At 29.8% G+C, this 18,971-nt stretch overlaps 1 protein-coding gene across 4 annotated transcripts in view; it reads left to right on the top strand.

Annotated features, from left to right (window-relative positions):
* Positions 1-18,971, top strand: part of gek (serine/threonine-protein kinase gek) — a 215,917-nt gene that overhangs the window by 170,786 nt on the left and 26,160 nt on the right. For all 4 annotated transcript variants that reach the window (XM_075356769.1, XM_075356771.1, XM_075356770.1 and 1 more), the window contains 6 exons: positions 3,872-4,142; positions 7,485-7,771; positions 8,882-9,034; positions 11,530-11,665; positions 13,691-13,935; positions 15,237-15,417. In XM_075356769.1, the coding sequence (XP_075212884.1) occupies positions 3,872-4,142; positions 7,485-7,771; positions 8,882-9,034; positions 11,530-11,665; positions 13,691-13,935; positions 15,237-15,417 (1,273 nt within the window). The remainder of the gene's footprint in view (positions 1-3,871; positions 4,143-7,484; positions 7,772-8,881; positions 9,035-11,529; positions 11,666-13,690; positions 13,936-15,236; positions 15,418-18,971) is intronic.

The following is an 18,971-nucleotide window of genomic DNA, read 5'->3' as shown; positions in this document are numbered from 1 at the left end:
CATTTTGGACAAATGATCTGAAAAAAGCAATGTAGGGAGCTAAGAATCCAGATGCTGTAAAGAAATGTAGGCGAAAGGCAACTGTTATGAAAAGAGAAGTGTTAAATGCTAACTTTTTAAGTAATATTTCTTATAAAACAGCCTAGTAAGGTGTACAGATTTATTAAAGCGATGGATAATTGACACCCTCATTGCAGTCTCTTCAGAAAATTTTCTATGAGGATTTAGGCTTAGCAAATGCTTTAAACAATCTCTTTTCGACTTCTCTCTGTATATCTAGAGATACCAAAACACAAGGAAAGTATTTTAATAGACAGCTGAGATCTGCATCAGGTGATGTAGCAATCCTAATTCAATGCCAGTTTCATATTGTACAAATTACACTACAATTGAGTTACTTAAAAAATAGGAAAAGTGCTGGCCGAGACAAAATAACAGAATTTTTAACACAACTTGGCCCTGTTGCCCAGGAAACAATAGTCTGCCTTTTCAATCGAATCTGGAATGAAGGAGTATCAGCTTCCTGGAGAAAAGCAATTATTGTACCCATTCTAAAACCTACGAAATCTCCAGATTCTCTACCAAACTATCACCAATTTCACTGATTAGTATAATGACTAAACTTATGGAACAAATGGTTAGCAACAAGCATACTTATCTTTTAGAATCTAATAACATCTTCTTCGAGGAGCAAGCTGGCTTTCGTAAGCATTGTTATATCACTCAGCAGCTGCTCCGTCATAGTCAAGAGGTTAAAGATGTGATGGACAGAAAGGAAACTGTAATGGTAGTGTTTGTATTTTAAAAGTGCTTATAATTCTGTATGAAGGTTGAAGCTATTGTACAAGTTACGTTTACTTGGGGATTAAGGGGAAGATGCTACAACAGATATATTCTTTTTATTAATCAGTGCTTTTGTGCTACTAGGATCAATTGAAGTGACTTCAAGATACAGGCAGTAGAAACTTGGAGTACCACAGGAACTGTGCTAAGCCCAACTAGTTCAAAATAATTATAAATGACTTGTCACAAGAATTTAAAAACATAGGAGGTATATAAACAATATATGCAGACAACTTAGTCATATGGGCTTCCCTGCTAAAACATGATGAATAAATTATCTTCAAAGGTAAATGAGGCAATGCAAGCATTTTGCAACTGGGCTGTTAAAAAACGTATGACCGTGAGCGTAGAAAAAACATTTTATCATATCTTCTCATTGACTCATTCTGTGCCAGAAATCACCCTGAAATATGGAACTGTAAACATCAAGTGATAACCCCAAATATTTGAGTCTGTATCTCAACAGGAAGATGACATGGAAGAATCATATTGAATGGGTCACCAGCAAAGTAAAGGATAAGCTAAGTTTACTCAAACTCTTAGCTGGTAAAAAATTGGATAGCTCACTGTCTTTTCTAAATGACACCTTTAGGAATTATTTAAAACTAATGATCTTATATGTTATCAAAACCCTTATAACTGCTGACACATTTGGTCTAGAACTAGTTCACTATTAGGCCATAAAGCACTCATTACAGGAGCTGTTAACATCATCTTATTCCAGCTCTTTTGGTCACTTCTAAAAACACTCCTGTAGTTCTAAGGGGCAGCAACTACTATATTAAAATATAAAAACTTATTCAATTGCCTCTCATCAGTTTCTGGCAAAGTTATCAGGCAGAAAATTGTTACTTGAAAACACAATAAGGTTTCTTCCAGTATGTCACAGAATTAAGAGAAATGCTCTGTCTACCAGCACAAACAGAACTTCTATTTCTACCATTATGCCCCCTAAACTTGCACCATGTATCAGCTACATTTGAACTACAGAAGCTGGAGATCAGGAAGCAAGACCTTAACCCCATTGTCTAGCAGAAAATTTCCATGGAAAATGTGGAAACACTGTAACCCAAAAATGAATGACTATGAGTGTTCACTGATGGCTCATACCCTGACCAAGAGAGTAGTACTGGTCCTGTAGTATACTGTTAGTTCTTCTGTTTTTGCCATTCAATTGGGAAGTACTATTCAAACTTTGATGGTGAGGTTGCGGCGATCAATATTGTCCTCTGACAACTCTTTATACGAATACATATTTTTGATAGGCTGTCTTTCTTTGCAACTCAAAAGCTGCTGTTCTAACTATCACTTTTTTTAAAGATCTTACATGTACAGACCTCGATTATACTGCTATAAGTTGCAGGAAAGAATGTGATTTTTCAGTGGCTTCCATCCCATGTATGTGTATATGGAAATGAACAGGCCGATCTCTTGACAAAAAAAAGGCGTAAAAATCTTGCTTCAACTGCCATCTCTGTTTATCTTATCATTCATCAAAGCTCTTTATTAACAATTAAGAGTTTTAATCAACAATACCTCTTGTCATGAAGTAAAAATAAAAGATGGTCATCACCAGTAGAAAATGAAGTTATTATACCTGACAGTCCTAGAGTGTGGTCATGTTCAGGATAACTGGCCATGACTGTCTTGGGGCCCATCTGCACTGAATAAATATACATCCTACTTCTAGATGTATCATTTGTGAGGCGGAAAACAATTTAATGATCTGGGAGCATCTAATGAATGAATATGGATTATTTTAAAAATTGTAAAGGAATGTCTGTGGGAAAGATCTATTGGCAAGTACAGAAATTAATGAGTTATATCAAAATTAGAGCATTTGGGACATTTATAGCAGTAAACCTGTATTTTACATTCAGAAAACAAGAAATTAGACTTTGTTATTTGAACAAATACATTACTTCTTGAACTTCCTGAAATAATTTAAGCTGGCACTCTAATCCTTCAAAGGTTGTTGTATAATTATTTAAAATTATTGTCTTGGGTTGGTAATTAATTATTAATCTATCATTTAAACACACAAAAAAAAATTATAGCACTAGGTAAGATGGATTAGGTATGATTAAGGGAGAAAAGTTAGTCAGATATTAATCATATTTTATTGGTTTTATATTTATATGATTAATTAATTCATTTAAGTTAAATGAGGTTTTTCTCGTTTGGCTGGTTGTGGAGTTTCCCTTCATGAGTAGCATTAGAGTATGGATTTCAGCAAACATTATTATGAAGGCAATTTCATGAACAGAGTATAGTTGAAATAAACAATTGAAAATTAAATTTCTATTACTTCCAGGTAAATAATCTAATGAATTTATTTACTTACTTTCCAACATAATACCCAAGTTAATTTTAAATATTTGTCCTAGCATAACTAATCTAAGAATACCGTCTATGTGTTTAAATTTACATCCTTAACTGTCCATTTGTCAGAATATATATGCTTTTGGCTTCCATTTTTCATATTCTTGAAAGATATTCCAGCTTCTCAAACTGGTAGAAATTATGTATTTTGAGAGTCTCTAAGGTATGTGTTCAAGAATTTTCTAATTTGTAAAAATTCCTGAAGTGAGTGGCTAAATAAGTTTATTTAATTTGCATCTTATTCTTTGAATGATTTCCATAAGTATCATACCTCCTATTGTTAGACCACATGAGGTAATACAGAATTCTTCAAAGCTGTGTCTCCATGAGTCTACAACATGCGTGTTGGTCAGTGGCTTGAACTTTATTTTATCTTGTATCTCTTATAGAAGTTTTTTTATTTTGATCTTTTGTAAGATCTTTTACAGTTCTTATTCGGTTCTTTTTTTTATCTTTTTACAGTTGAATTCTTTTAACTGATTTAAATTGTATTATTTAATTTTAACTGATGAGTACTTGTTATTCCCCCACTTACGATTTCCTTTACAGTAATTGTGTACTTTATTGTTTTAAAAAATAGTATTTGTAATCATCCTCAATAAAAGTATGTTTGGAATTAATTTAAATTTGTGCATGTAATTTGCAGGCACTAGGGCAGGAGCCAGGGTCTTTGGATTTACATGGAAGAAGCCACATGATGCCCACCATGCACAGTGGTCACCACCATCTTCCTCCAAAACCAAAGAGCCATCAGTTTCTCGTTAGAACTTTTTCATCACCGACTAAATGTAACCACTGCACATCATTGATGGTTGGTCTTACAAGGCAGGGTGTTGTTTGTGATGTATGTGGGTTTGCATGTCATACTTCATGTTGTGATAAAGTACCAACGGTCTGTCCTGTACCTCCAGATCAAAGTAAGTAAATTAGTTTAAGAAAAATCAGAAACTTTCTTTTAAAGATTTTTCTGTGTATTTGTTTACTGATGCATCAGGAGAGGTGTATTTATGTAGTGATATTTTATTTATTTATCTTTGTTGTAACTCCAGAACTGGTGCATCGGTTTTCATAAAATATTCAATATATGACAGTTATTTCAACTACATTAGTGACCAAATATCTGATATTTTATAGAAAGCATAATGGTAGTGAGAGATGTAATTTTCTTCTGAGAGGTGAAGTATCAAAACAAAGTATTTGAAGAGCAGATGATTCTATTACAATACAATCTATAAAATACAATTAATTATAAAGATTTAAAAAAGTGTAATTTATTGAAAAAAATCATGGAAAAATTTAAAAAATGCAAAACAAGGGTTAATTATTAAATACAGAAGTTAACTAAATTGGTAAATTAATAATACATTTAAATTTAATTTCTGCAAATTTTTAGATAGTAGTTTGAAATTTCTAGTGGAAAAAAGTCAAAAGAATTATTACTATTATTTGATTGAAAAGTTTTGGTTAAAAGGAGTGTTACATTTATTTTTTAAATCTAAAAAAAGGCTGCTTTAAAAATTGAACTAGACAAAAAAATACAATTTATTCAAAATGCATTATTGAAAAATAGATTAAAACTTTTGAATTGTAGATAAGTGGAAAAATCACTTTACTAATCAGGATGTGTTTAAAATGTAAAAAACAAAAAAAAATAGTTTCATTCAAAAATAAAAGTAAAATCTGAATTTAATTTACTACTTAAATTAAGTACTAAAAAAATGTACTAATAAATAATGAATGTAATATTTTTTAAATATGAATTTTTTAATTGTAAAATTTGTGTAATTACAATTAAAATTATAAAAGAGAATGAATTTATATTTACTTTTAAATGAATTAATTTACTTTTTTTAAAGGCATTAAAATGTACCTTTGATTTAAAATGTTCTCTCAAGTATCATTGTACAACTTCCAGTCACTGCCACAAATTCTGTAGATTTTTCACTATATAAATAAAAATTACAATTATAACTCTTGAACAATCTTTTGTATGTTGCAGAATGAACATTCAAGGCAAACATTCTGAACTGTAATACAAACAGAAGTAATGTAACATAAATCATTTTTAAACATTTGAACTGTCTTAATTGAACTGATCTCTTCTTCTTCGGTGGTGTCTTGTCTTTTTGCTGTAGGGTTTTATGACTCCCATTGCATTAGAATACTGAGGATGTGAGAATCTGTAGTTTCTGTGTCTTAGTATCTGTTTGGTGGAGGTGGCTCTCTTCCTGTATACCATATTCATGTCTGGGACATAAAAATCTATAACATCATGTTAGTTAATTGTGTTTGTAGGTTTTTGATGGTACAGTTTTTTTTTAATTAACCAGATTAAAAAAGCATTTTAATTACAGATTTTCAATTTATGATGTTTATTATTAATGAGAATTAAGTAGTGTTTGCAATGTAATGGCATATTTTCTTAATGCTGTAAACCCTAACTGTCATAATTGCTACTATCGGAGTACCAGATAAGGAAAAAATTAATTTGCATTATTGTACCTTAATTATAGTTTTATAAATTATTTATTGAGCAATCTAATAAAAAATATTAAAATTATTTATTGAGGTTTCAAAATCATTAAAATACTGTGCAAATTTTGTAGTTTGTATAATTTCCTTATTTACTGTGAAATTTCAGTTTCTTTTTAAAAAGTCTAATTTATGTTTTCCTTTTTTAAATGGATGCAGCAGTATATGCAGTATTGATAAAAAACCCTGAGAATGTTAAGAGGTCTCAGGATACTTTAACACTATAGGTTATAAAATATCTAAAATCTTTTTCCAATTTTTGACTATTGTGTCACCAACTTGAAAATCAACTGGATATTTTTTCCAGTTTTTTTAATGCCTCTAGTACTATATCTAATAAAATCACAACCAAGACATGTTAAAATCAATGTACTGTATAGTTATGCAAATCAAAAAATGAAGAATAATAAAGTGCCACAAGAGACATATTGACATCCACAATGATATTTTTGCAAGTGATAATGCAACTAAGAGAAAATAAACTTTGTTCATAAAAATACATATTTGAAATTATATCATGTGTAGTTAGTTACAATCTGATATGAGATCATAATAGTAGTCTTGACCACTGAAATATAGAAATACTGGAATGGGCACTGCCTATGTCCAACGTGAGCGGAAAACGAACGTGAGACAGATAGATTTAGAGCTGTAGTTTTCATTGTCGCACAGTGCAGCGCATGCGCATTGTACCTAACGTACCGTCCCTTCAGAAAGTGATTCCATAAAACTTAATTGTATTGTTCATGATTTTGCTTATTTAGAAGTTAATATTAAGTGATAAAATCTCATAATTCTATTTAATTAATAGAAAAATTTCAATGCTTATGAACATTAAATAAATGTTGAGTTAATCATTGTATCATATAAATGTTTTTATAAAAACTTTCTACAATAACTTGAATTATGAAAGATAACTTGTGATTTGTGATGAGAGAGATCGTCACAAACTTTTTGAACGGACTGTAGACAAAGAGAGGTATACATCTAAATCAGATATCTTTGTTGACACGGATTTCTAACGCTAGTGCCCATTCCAGTATTTCTATATTTCAGTGGTCTTGGACATAATATAAACCACTGCAACCATTATTAAAATCATTGAGCTCACCAAAATGTAAAATTGGAAAATACATTTATAAATTGAAAAGTACTTATATTTTTACTGACTAAATTTAATAAAGTTTATTTTTTTTATTCAATAAAGTAAGTAAATGATGTTAAAATTTGTCATATATATATCTGAGATGGTTAGTTAAACCCTTGGATTGGTTAACAAGGAGTCTTATGTTTCAAATATTAATAATCAAACACTGACAGCCCACAAAGTGCTGCCCCAGGAATCAGGATAGCTTAATGTTTTGCCTATGACCACAAGATATTTTTATTTTACTAGCCGATATACATGTATAATAGGTTGTATTACGTATTTTATTGAATTTATAGATTCATTGCTTGAGAGATTGGCTGATTAGAAAAAACAGAAAAGAATGTAGTAGTACATTAATGCTGTCAAATAGCTTTGTGATTTTGTAAAAACACTACATTTTTAATTTGTACTTTCCTTCTAATTCAGAGCTAACATTTGGGTCTTATGTAAAGTGTTACTGTCTACTTTAAAATATATTTTATGTTATATAAAATTAAGATTTATTTATTTGTGTAATATAGATGTATAATGATGTCTTATGAACTAACATATCTTTATATCTTCATTTTGTTTCCAGCCAAACGACCATTAGGTATTGACCCAACACGTGGTATCGGCACAGCATATGAAGGTTATGTTAAGGTTCCAAAGACTGGTGGAGTGAAGAAAGGATGGGTCAGGCAGTTTGTTGTTGTTTGTGATTTTAAATTGTTTCTTTATGATATCTCACCGGATAGAAATGCTCTTCCCTCTGTGTACGTATCACAAGTATTAGATATGAGAGATGAAGAATTTAGTGTTTCATCTGTTCGTGATTCAGATGTGATACATGCCACAAAAAAGGATATACCATGTATTTTTAGGGTAATTATCTTATGATTTTTTTTTAACTAACTTCTAGTAATCAACTGACCCAATTCTAAGTAATACATCAGCAGTTTCTATATTAAAATGCCTGAATGGTGATTTTTACATTCATGATGTGTAATTACTGGTTTTGATGCTTATTACCTTATTTGTATTATGCAAACTGAATGATAAAAATATTGCTGGCATAAAAACATGATTGATAAAACATTATCATTCAGTTTATTTCTACTATAATAATTTTTTAATTTTAAAATTACAGTATATGAATTAAAAAAACAGAAATATAATGGAACTTTACATATTACTTTTGAAGTGTTTTAAACCCATCATTGAAAAAATACAAGTCTGCAATAAATTACTGCCACTTACACCGGGGGAAAAATTGAAGCTATATTTAATAATCAAACATTGTAAATCACTTATAAGACATTATCTAGGAAAATAACTTGTGAAACTAAAAGTAATAATCATTTTTACTTTGGCTGAACAATTGAATTTGGTGGTGATTATTAGCATTTTTTCCTGTAACTTTCAGTAACAATAAATTCTTTTCTCTATGGTATTTAATTATGGAGCATCTGTCAAGTCAAAATCTCTCAGTAAATCTGTGGTTGAGGTTACAGATTTAAATATATCATTATATACTATTTAAAGAAATAGTAAATAATAAATGTACTTCTCTATAACTTTAATATTTTAGATTATATGTTATTAAATGTTTTAAGTTCTGATGAAGCTGATGGCTGTTTGGAAGTATTAGACATAAATATAAACAAAAGTAATTCGTGAAAAAATTAAATAGTATCTTTTAATTAAAACCAGTTAACTATTCATCTCCCATTTCACTAAGTATTTAAGAAATTCTTAACTTGATAATACATTCTGCTTAGTTGATAGATTTGTTTCCTTAATTAGATATTATTTTTGTCTTAGATTTAGTAATTTTCATTGGTGCATGTTAGTCTTATGTTTTTGTATTCTTCATATGCTTGTAAAAAAGCAGTTTGTGTGTAGTATTTATTCATTTAAATATACTGTTTTAATTGTTTAATTATATTTTATAGTAGTGTAAAGTTTTGTTTTATTTATTTTGTTTGCTGTTAGATAACAACCTCTCTTATGGACCCAGTAATTAATGCCGGTATGAATAATCATACATTAATGTTGGCTGACACTGAAAGTGAGAAAAGTAAATGGGTGGTTGCTTTAAGCGAGCTACATCGTATACTAAAAAGGAATAACCTTCCAAATACTACAGTATGTATATTTATATTTTAAATTATGTGTATATTAATGGTGCGTGTTTTGCATGTATAGTTATGTGATTGTGCATCGATTAGTGATGAGATGAATACCAGTTATCGTGAATTAAAATATTAATTAGATCTTGAATAGAGACCTCAAATTGTTATTGATTTTTTAACAGTTCTTTAAAAAAACTATTTATTTTCTAATTAATTTTTGTAACTTCTTTATGGTTCTTAATGACAAAAAAAAATTCTTCACTTATTGGAAATTTTATTTAAGAAAACAAGTATTCAAGCATGTTCAAAGTCAAGTCTACTTTTTTCACATCACAGATTAAACCAATGATGTTTAAGAGTTGCTATAATTAAACTGGAAATGGCTACATGATTTAGTGCTTTACATATTATTCCTTTAAACAAGTATATAGGTAGTATTTTTACAGCATTCAATAATGTTTTGAATCCTTACAACAGAATACAAACCCATCTGAAAATTTGACATATCTGTCAATGTCATCTCTAAAAAAGACTTTCTAACAGATGCGGGTGATAAGCATTCAATTTCAGTGATTTCAGAATATAATATATCCTATTATATGAATTATCAAACAAAGGCATGAAAACATTTTTTGAGATGAACTATATCATTATTTTAAAACGTACTGTCAAACTAATAAGCAAGACTGCAAACTGACCTCAATCAATTTTTTTCAATATTGCCCCTTTTCCTTACTTTTGATTTCCAGATAAGTAAATGGGAATTGGATCAAATGCTACATTGACTCCATCAGTCATATTAGATCTACTCAGGAGTCTCGTATATAATCCTGATATCCAAAGATTAATTATTAGGCAAGGTATCAAATCAGATAAAATCAGGCCTCTGTTTTCTCTCCTTAATTTAAAAGAATTGTCAGCTTCAAATTATCGTGGATGAATACGTAATGTTTCTAATTCGGATGACTATACAATTTGTTTAAGTATGAATTCTAAAACTTAACCATTTGCATCTATTCTAGATTTTAGCAACCTGCTGTATAATATTAAATTAAAGGACTATAATTTCTATTCTATAATTACAGAATCATAAATGTACGAGTGGCTATCAGGTCAATCTGGAACTATTAATTTTAATATACTATGATAATAAAAAATACTTTCATTTTTTTATGTAATCCCCTGCTACATTTATCTCACAGTTTCATTAGTACCTGGATATTCACAGTGTAGAAAGATTTGCCATTATATTGAAACCAAGATAGGACTGACTGCTCCACCTCATCATTGCTGTTGAAATACTGGCCTCCAAGAAAAAATTTCAAGGATCTGAACAAGTAAATATCGCTGGAAGCGAGGACTGAACTGTATGGAAAGGGGGGGTGGCAATAACTCCCAGCCAAGGATCTTGTAGCATACATATCATGCAGTGGGCTGTATGCACTCATGCATTATCCTGTAGAAGCAGAATGCCTTTAATGATCGTACCTGGCCGTTTTTTCTTGAGAGCATTGGTCACATCTTGAAGAACTTTGCAGTAGTACTTACTGTTAATATTGTCTCCACAGGGTAGAAAATCAATGTGAATGATGTCATTTATATCCCAAAACCTGGGGTCATAATCTTGCCTACAAAAGTAATTGTTCAAAATTTTTTGGAACTGTGTCTGCATAATTTCACTGCTTTGATGCACATTTTAATTCCGGAGTGAAATGACGGACTCATGTTTCATCGCTTGTAACAGTTCGATAGAGCATTCGTTGTCAAAACATTACTTTAACCTTCCAGATTCGCTCTTTGCCAGTCAAAAGTAAAAAGCTGCCTTGGTACCCAACATGCACTAACCATACTAAACGTCAGATGATCATGAATGACTTTGTTCACGGTTTCCACAGACACATTTATTGCTTTTGCAATTTGCTGACAAGTTAACCATCAATTATCAAGGATCAGTTCTTCCAATCATTGAATTTTCATGGGAATGACTACTTTAGACTCCAAACCACCTCGAGATTCACTGATGTACAGATCACCGGATTGTCATTCACGAATGTATGGCCTTCTTTAAATGTTTGCACCACTCAAATGTTTTACTGCAATTAAGAGTCTAATCACCATACTGTGCAAGGAATCGCGAATAAATCTCATTGGGTTTTACGCCTTCATTCACAAGAAATTTCATAACAATGTGCTGTCCTACATATCCATTCAGTATATTGGAGTCATGTTCTTTACAACTGACTGTTGTTTAACATTGCTTCGCACCAGCACGTCATGCAATATTAGCTGACACTTGTACCTTATGTGTACAACCAACAGAATGTGCTGGGATTTCCATTTACACTCTAGTCTAACAAAAGTCTCGGATTGACGTGAACACCCCTCTTATAATATTATATTCTATGAATAAAGTAATAAATTTACTGTAAAATTATTTTCAATTTTATCATGAAATTTTATGATTGTGTATGTATTTATGTAATTATTCAATTGTTTTTCTTATTTTAGGTTTTTAGAGCTAAAGAGTTATTAAATAACACTTTAGCATTTATAAAAAATGCTTCTTGTGGTGCTGTTGTCGATCCAGATCGTCTAGTCATTGGTACAGAGGAGGGACTCTTCTGTCTTGACCTGGATCGATGTGGTAAAAAACAGAAATATTAGATTTTTTAAAATAGAACAGTTAATTATTTTGTTGAATTTTTTGACTTGTAGTCTACAATACCATTAAACCAATCAAATTACTGTCATTCTCAGGAATTGAAGACTACACTTCATATACATTCATACATATCATCCTTATTTATCCTCTGAAGTAATACCTTAATGGCGATTCTGGAGGCTAAACTAAAAAAGAATTTGATTATCTATATATAAATAAATTGATTTTGATTTGATCAACATATTATGTATGCAGTAATATATATAAGCATCTTAAAAATGTATAATCATTACAACACCAAATTAGGTTATACTTAGTACTTGTACAAGTTAAAGGTACTACTTAAGTATTTGTATTTGTGTGCATCAGATTTTATTTGTATTAAGTTTTAGGCCCCTATAAACAAGTGTGTAAGACAGTACCCAATTTTGCATTTTATTAACTTATAATACATTAAACAGATTTTATATTAAGTGTGAAATTTAATTTAAATGTTTTCTTATAAGAGAATCATTTTCCTGCATTCCGTAAAAAAATAAGAATAATAATAAAATAGAGAAAAAGCTGACCTTTGTTGTCAAAACATTACTTTAACTTTCCAGATTTGCTCTTTGCCAGTCAAAAGCAAAAAGCTGCCTTGGTACCCAACATGCACTAACCATACGAAACGACAGATGATCATGAATGATTTTGTTCACGGTTTCCACAGACACATTTATTGCTTTTGCAATTTGCTGACAAGTTAATCCATCAATTATCAAGGATCAGTTCTTCCACTCATTGAATTTTCATGGGAATGACTACTTTAGGCTCCAAACCACCACGAGATTCACTGAAAAATAAAATGGGACCCAGATTTTTTTTTTTTGCTAGAAATTTTGGAAAAAAATTCATACAAAATTTTTTTTACTGTAATATTTTATTACATTATAAAATAAAAAAATTGCATTAGCAAATTTACAATTAAAAAAAATTAAATGTGAGAATCTTGACAAATTAAGTAAAATTTGTTTACAAAATTTATTTTTTATTTACTAAAATTTTAGTTATTTTTATAATAATTACTATAATATATTATTATAAGAATTATGTTATTATTGATAATACCCATCTTATTTTCAGTAATAATTTGGATGACCTACTTCCATTACAGTTGTGGCACTGATGTACAAATGAATGTGGAAATAAGAATGTAAGAATAGGAATGTAGGAAATACTTTAAAATACACTCAGAAAAAGTAAACAATATATAATATACATATAAAATTGACTTATAAAGTGGTAATAAAAATTGTAATGTAGTATACAAGTAAAAATGCAAAAAATAACTAAACCAAATTTTTTTTAGAGGATAGGAGGAGCCCCTCCTTGGTAATTTTTTATAAAATTAGAAACAATTTTCTATTCAATTTATCCAAAATTGTATTAACTATTGTCCCTACACATTTTTTTGACTATTAAGTAATAGAAAAAATGGTAGAGAACAATTCTTCACCAAAAGGACAGAGCCTGAATCAAAGAACTCAAAAACGTTTTTGACAAAAGTATGGTATATTAGGTGGTATCCCATGTGTAACTTTTAAATCAAGCTTTTTATATGAATGTTTCATTAAAATGGGATCAGTGATTTTTAAGTTATAGTGTAAGTAACAGACTAAAAAATGTTAAAAGCAGTTAAACTATTTTTGTGGTAAGTTGCAAGAAACTCTTTCCACCTGTAACAGTTTCAATATCTCAAGACACCTCACTTTCTTATTAAAATTCAGTAATTATATCATGTTTATGTAATTTAGACAAAATTGCTGCTCTTCATTTTCAGATAGTTTGGAATTTCAATCACAATCCAAAATCAATCGATCAATCATGTAATTAATAAACTCTTCCATTTTTAGGACAAAATATTTTTTTATATATTATTTATAAAACTACATTACTTAATTTTATAACAAAAAAAAAGACATTACTGTAGTTATTTCTCATTACATGTTATATTTGTTTTATTAACAGAAATAGCACGAGTAGGTGAGGGTAAGAAGGTGTTCCAGCTTGAATATGTGGTTGAAGAACAATTAATAGTTCTTTTATCTGGAAAACAGCGTCATCTACGTTTGATACCAGTTAGAGCACTGGATGGTGATGATGTTGAATGGATTAAAGTAGCTGAAACAAAAGGTTGTATTACTTTTGTTACTGGTGTAATGAGAAGATCACCTCAACTTGGCTACTGCCTATGTGTTGCCATCAAAAGACAGGTACTGATATAACATATTGTGCTATCATCTTATTCATCACAATTAGTTTAATTTGCTTATTAGGAAGTGAAAAATATATTAATTTAAATTAGGAATTGGTTGATCAAATATGAAAAAATTGTGTAAGGCAAAAATCAACATGAGAATATTTCTGCCTGTGGGCTCTCCACTAGAGACATTTGCTATCTGCAGATTGATTGCCCTAGATGAGGTGCCTTTGCTTAAATCTCTTACTGCTCTTAAAATATATGTCTTCATTATTTTATGTTAAGAATTCTACACTGTAGGCAAAGTCAGGTTATATCAGTGTATGCCCACTAATTATACAGTTGTGCAGATCAGCAGCTAAATTCATCCTGAGATTTCAGATTATCTTTCTGACTTAAATGAATTTTTTTTTCATTGTTACTGCATGGATAAAATAAAAATAAAGTCGTTACAGAATTGGGTATTTAGTAAAAGAATAGATTTTATTATCTGCTAGTTAGCATACTTACTAAAGAATTAATAGAATAGTTATAATACCAGTATAAGTAATGTTAATAAAGGCATTATTATATGTTAAAATATTGCCTTCTTGAGTACAAGCAGAACTGGGTTGGTGTAACATCACAGTTTCAAATTCTCGGAGTTAAACCTACCTTTATGAAACTTAAAAAAAATGTTATAACTTAAATCATGAAAACACAGATTTTAATTAAATTTTACTTTCTAGATTGAGTTTAAATTTTCATTTCTGAAAACAAATTCACGCCATTCTTGTTATCTACTGTACAAAGGGTATAGTCAGTATAAAGTTAAATAATTAGTAACCTTATTTATTCCAATTAATTGTTTTTATTGACAAATAAAATTTAATGTTATTGTCATTGGACTTTAAATATTCTGTAGTAGTTTAAAGTTTGTATTTAATTTTTCTGTTTAGACATTTGCAATTTTATTACTTACTTAAGAGAATTATTTGTGTACTTTTTTGAAAAAAAGTAACTGCTTTTGAAAATGGAAATTGTAGTTTTTTTTGTGAATTAATCCACAACATAAACGTGAAGCTTGTGTGTAGGAATAAAAAATGTAATTTTTGTACCATATCTCGTGGCCACTTGGTCACAGATGATTATTAATGAGTATGTTGTAAGATTTGGGTAAATTGCCCTATAAAAAATTTGCACTAATTTTTTTTATGAACTAAATTTTGTAATAACAGTAAAAGGTGTTTGACTTTTGTATTTAATTTATTGATTCTTTTAATTTTTTAAGAAATTATTTAATTAATGCCACTTACCAATAATTATTTTTTACAGAACACATCACAAGTGATAATTTATGAAATAACAAGAACCAAATCTAGGCATAAACGATTAAGAGAGGTTATGTTACCAACTCAGGCTCAAACACTTCATATAATGAGTGAGGGTCGGCTGTGCATCGGTTACCAGTCTGGTTTTAGTCTCTACAGCATCACTGGAGATCACCATCCCATCTGTTAGTATACACTTAATTTTATCTTTCGAAATTATAAATTATTTTAATTCTGATGTTTCATAGTTATTCACAACTAACATTTCTTTAGGAATGTCTGAATCCCTTCATTATCTTTCACATATTCATCTTGAATCATTTGTGGACCAAAAAAAAGTCAAGCTTATTCTGGATTTTTTCATTATGTTTTATTAATTACTCATGCTTCTAGGTGGTATAGCTAATTCATCTGTACTTTAATTTTTGTTTACTTATATTAATGAATATATATAAAAAAAATTGACTAATGACAAAAAATGAAACTGTCATTTTTGATAGTTTGTATATTATGGCATCTTTCTATTGCCTACTTAGAGATGTCATTGGAACCTTATTCAGAACAATAAATGATACTCTATTACGTCATTAATTTTAAGTTTATTTCATTTAATAAAACAAAATTTTATTTTTATATTAGAATAAAAAATATAAATATAAGTAAAAACTCATTGTGATTAATTTACTCAAAGATTATATTTAAAAAATTAGATATGTTAACTTATTTTATGAAATGAATAATTTCATAAACATTAAAAATACTCTTAAATAAATATATTGAGGAATTCAGTCTAATTACTTTTTTTTAGTCTTCTACTTCATTAATGATTGCAGCCTTTTCTGAAAAAAATAAAAATTTTACCATGAGTCAACTTGACTTGTATCAACAAGCATTGACTTAAATAGTAAATATAAAACAATACTGCAGTCAAGAACAATGTAATATACGGGGATGAATCAAATATAAACAGTAATTTTTTTTTTATAAATTTATTGATTAATCTTCTTTCTCATGTTTGGGTTTCCTCCAGTTATGATTACCAAGCTGATCTTTCCATCTTTTCCTTGGACATCCTAAATCTCTGCGTCCTATTGGCTTATACTTTTAAAGCAGTTTAGGTATTCTCTCTTCTGCCATTCTTTCAACATGGCTTGTCCAATTTAGTCTGTACATTTTGATTCACTTATAATGTTATAGATATTTAATTCATTTCTGATGTCATTGTTCCTCTTCCAATCTGACAAGTGGTAACCTGTGATATTTCTTAAAAATCTCATTTCTGGTGCCTGAATTCTTTTTTCCATTTGTTTTGTAAGACACCAGATTTCTGCTCCATTAGAGAATTGCTGTGATTGATGCTGTTATATAGAATTTTTGTAGGGTTTCTTTCTGAACTTTATTTCTCAAAACTCTGTTTGTGGTACCATTATAATTATTAAATTTCTCAATTTTACTTGGAAGATCTGATTCATCCCAGACTGAAACTTTACATCCTAAATAATTTACCTGTGACACTTGTTCTATGATTTCTCCCTGTTGTGTGTGATTTTTGATGTGAGGATACTTTAATGTTATATTTTTTGCTACTTTATTCGATTTAAAGAAGGCCTTCTGTAGTTGATCTTCAGAGTTGGCAATAATTACTAGATAATCTGCAAATAACGTGGATATAACAAATTGTTTAGAATATGTATAATCTGGCATGCCATCTATACATTTCTGCAGAAGATTGTCTGTGTAAATGTTAAACAGTATTGGCAACATACTGCAGCCTTGTCGAACTCCTAAATTTATCCTAATTCTATTATTTCCTTCTCCTAAACTGGCTATCTGGCTGGGTGCCTCTAACATTTCTTGTATGATGCCTATGAGTTGTTTTGGAATTCCTCGCTTGTTTAATAACTCTTTTAATAACGCATAACTTTTTTCTCATATTACTTTGCCAAATGGTTTCTCTAAATCTACATATAATATATGCATTTCCCTCTTGAATTCCTGATGTTTTTCTATTAGCTGCTTCAATGCAAATATATTATGTATGATTTTTACCCTTTCTTAAACCATTTTGTTCCTCTCTTAGAATCGTTTCTGCTATATTTTTAATTTTAAGTCTTTGTGTTATAATTCTTGAGAATATTTTATATCTGGAAGGTAACAGGCTTATTCCTCTATAGTTTTTGCATTCATATTTTTCTCCTTTTTTAAAGATGAATACAATAGTAGCCACTCTCCATTCATCTGGGATGACCTTCCTTACCCAGCACATATTTAATAAATGTAAATATCTTTGCTTTACATCACTAAAAGCATATTTTAATAACTCTACCACAATTCCATCATGTCCAGCAGCCTTTCTGTTTTTGTTTTCCTTCAAAGCCTTCTGCAATTATGACGTATCCAGCCTGTTCACTTCTCCATATTCTCTATTATCTCTCTCATCTTCATCATTCTGTTCATTAATCATCCATGGTTGTTGAAAATATTCTAAGAATTTTCCTGGTTCTACAGCTTCTATTTTTGCAAGATCCCTCTCATAGCCCATAGATGTCATTTTCCAGTGTTGTTATAAAAGAGTTCCATTTCTTATTTTGTTGTTCCCGGCAAATCCTCTTAGTGATGTTTCTTTGTCTGTTGAATTCTTTTCTGTATTCTTCATCTTTCGTCATGAGCCACCTCATATATGCTTCTTTTTTTTCTTAATGGTTTCTTCCATCTCTTCATTCCAAAAATTAATCCTTTTTTTGCCAATACCCATGGGCTTCATATGCCATTCTATTTAATATTCCCTTTATGTTATTCCATTCTTTGTTAATATCATAACTTAAATAATTCTATTGTTATGGATGATTTCTTCTATTTACTGACTTTTCTTCAAGGAGGTGGATCTTGTATTTTAAGTTTGTATTCTTCCTCTTGGGTCTTAACCCAGCACACTTTGGTATTAATTTTTGTTCTTAGTGTTCTGTTCCTACTTTAGCTCCTCTAAGAACTCTTGTGTCTAAACAGTTCTGCCATCTTCTGATTTGCTATTAAGTCTATTACAGATACTTGACCTCTAGCTGCCCATGTTATTTTAGGATTCTGTTGTGCTTAAAGTAGGAATTCATTATTCTCATACTATTAAACCCTGCAGAGTCCCTTAACTGTTTTCCATTATGATTCACACTTCCCTCACCATTCGAACCAATTATCCCTTCCAATGGTACATTTCCAACATGAGTGTTAAGGTCTCCTCCTATTATTATAAAGTCCTTTTTGTTAAATTGGTCCAGTGTGTCCTGCAACTTATAAAATTACTTTGTTTCATCTGTCTTCCCTTGTTTCGAAGCATGTACACATATAAAGGATATATATCCTCTCTGTATTCTTCATCTTAGTAGTATAATCCTGTCATTTATCTATTTATACGAATCTATTTGCCTTTTCAACTTCTTATTAACCACTATTGCCACTCCTGATTTAGCCCTTTCATTTTGCAGAACTTCACTATAAATTAATGTATATCATAGTCATTACTACATACCAGTTTCTTTATTTTTTTGTTATTAATGCTATTTCTATTATGTTTTCTAGTAAAGCTCTATCCAATAAATCAATTTTATCAATTATTCCCCTGACATTCCATGTACCTAATTGTAGTATATCTATTATTCAAAATTTCTTATTTTTATGATGTTTCCGATTATTTACTGTTGATTCTGTCCTCTATTCTGAGGCTTGTATATGGTTGCCAGTAATT

The sequence above is a fragment of the Lycorma delicatula genome, chromosome 2 (assembly GCF_047948215.1).
Source record: "Lycorma delicatula isolate Av1 chromosome 2, ASM4794821v1, whole genome shotgun sequence".
Taxonomy (NCBI): Eukaryota; Metazoa; Arthropoda; class Insecta; order Hemiptera; family Fulgoridae; genus Lycorma; species Lycorma delicatula.
This window is presented reverse-complemented; position numbering and strand designations above follow the sequence as displayed.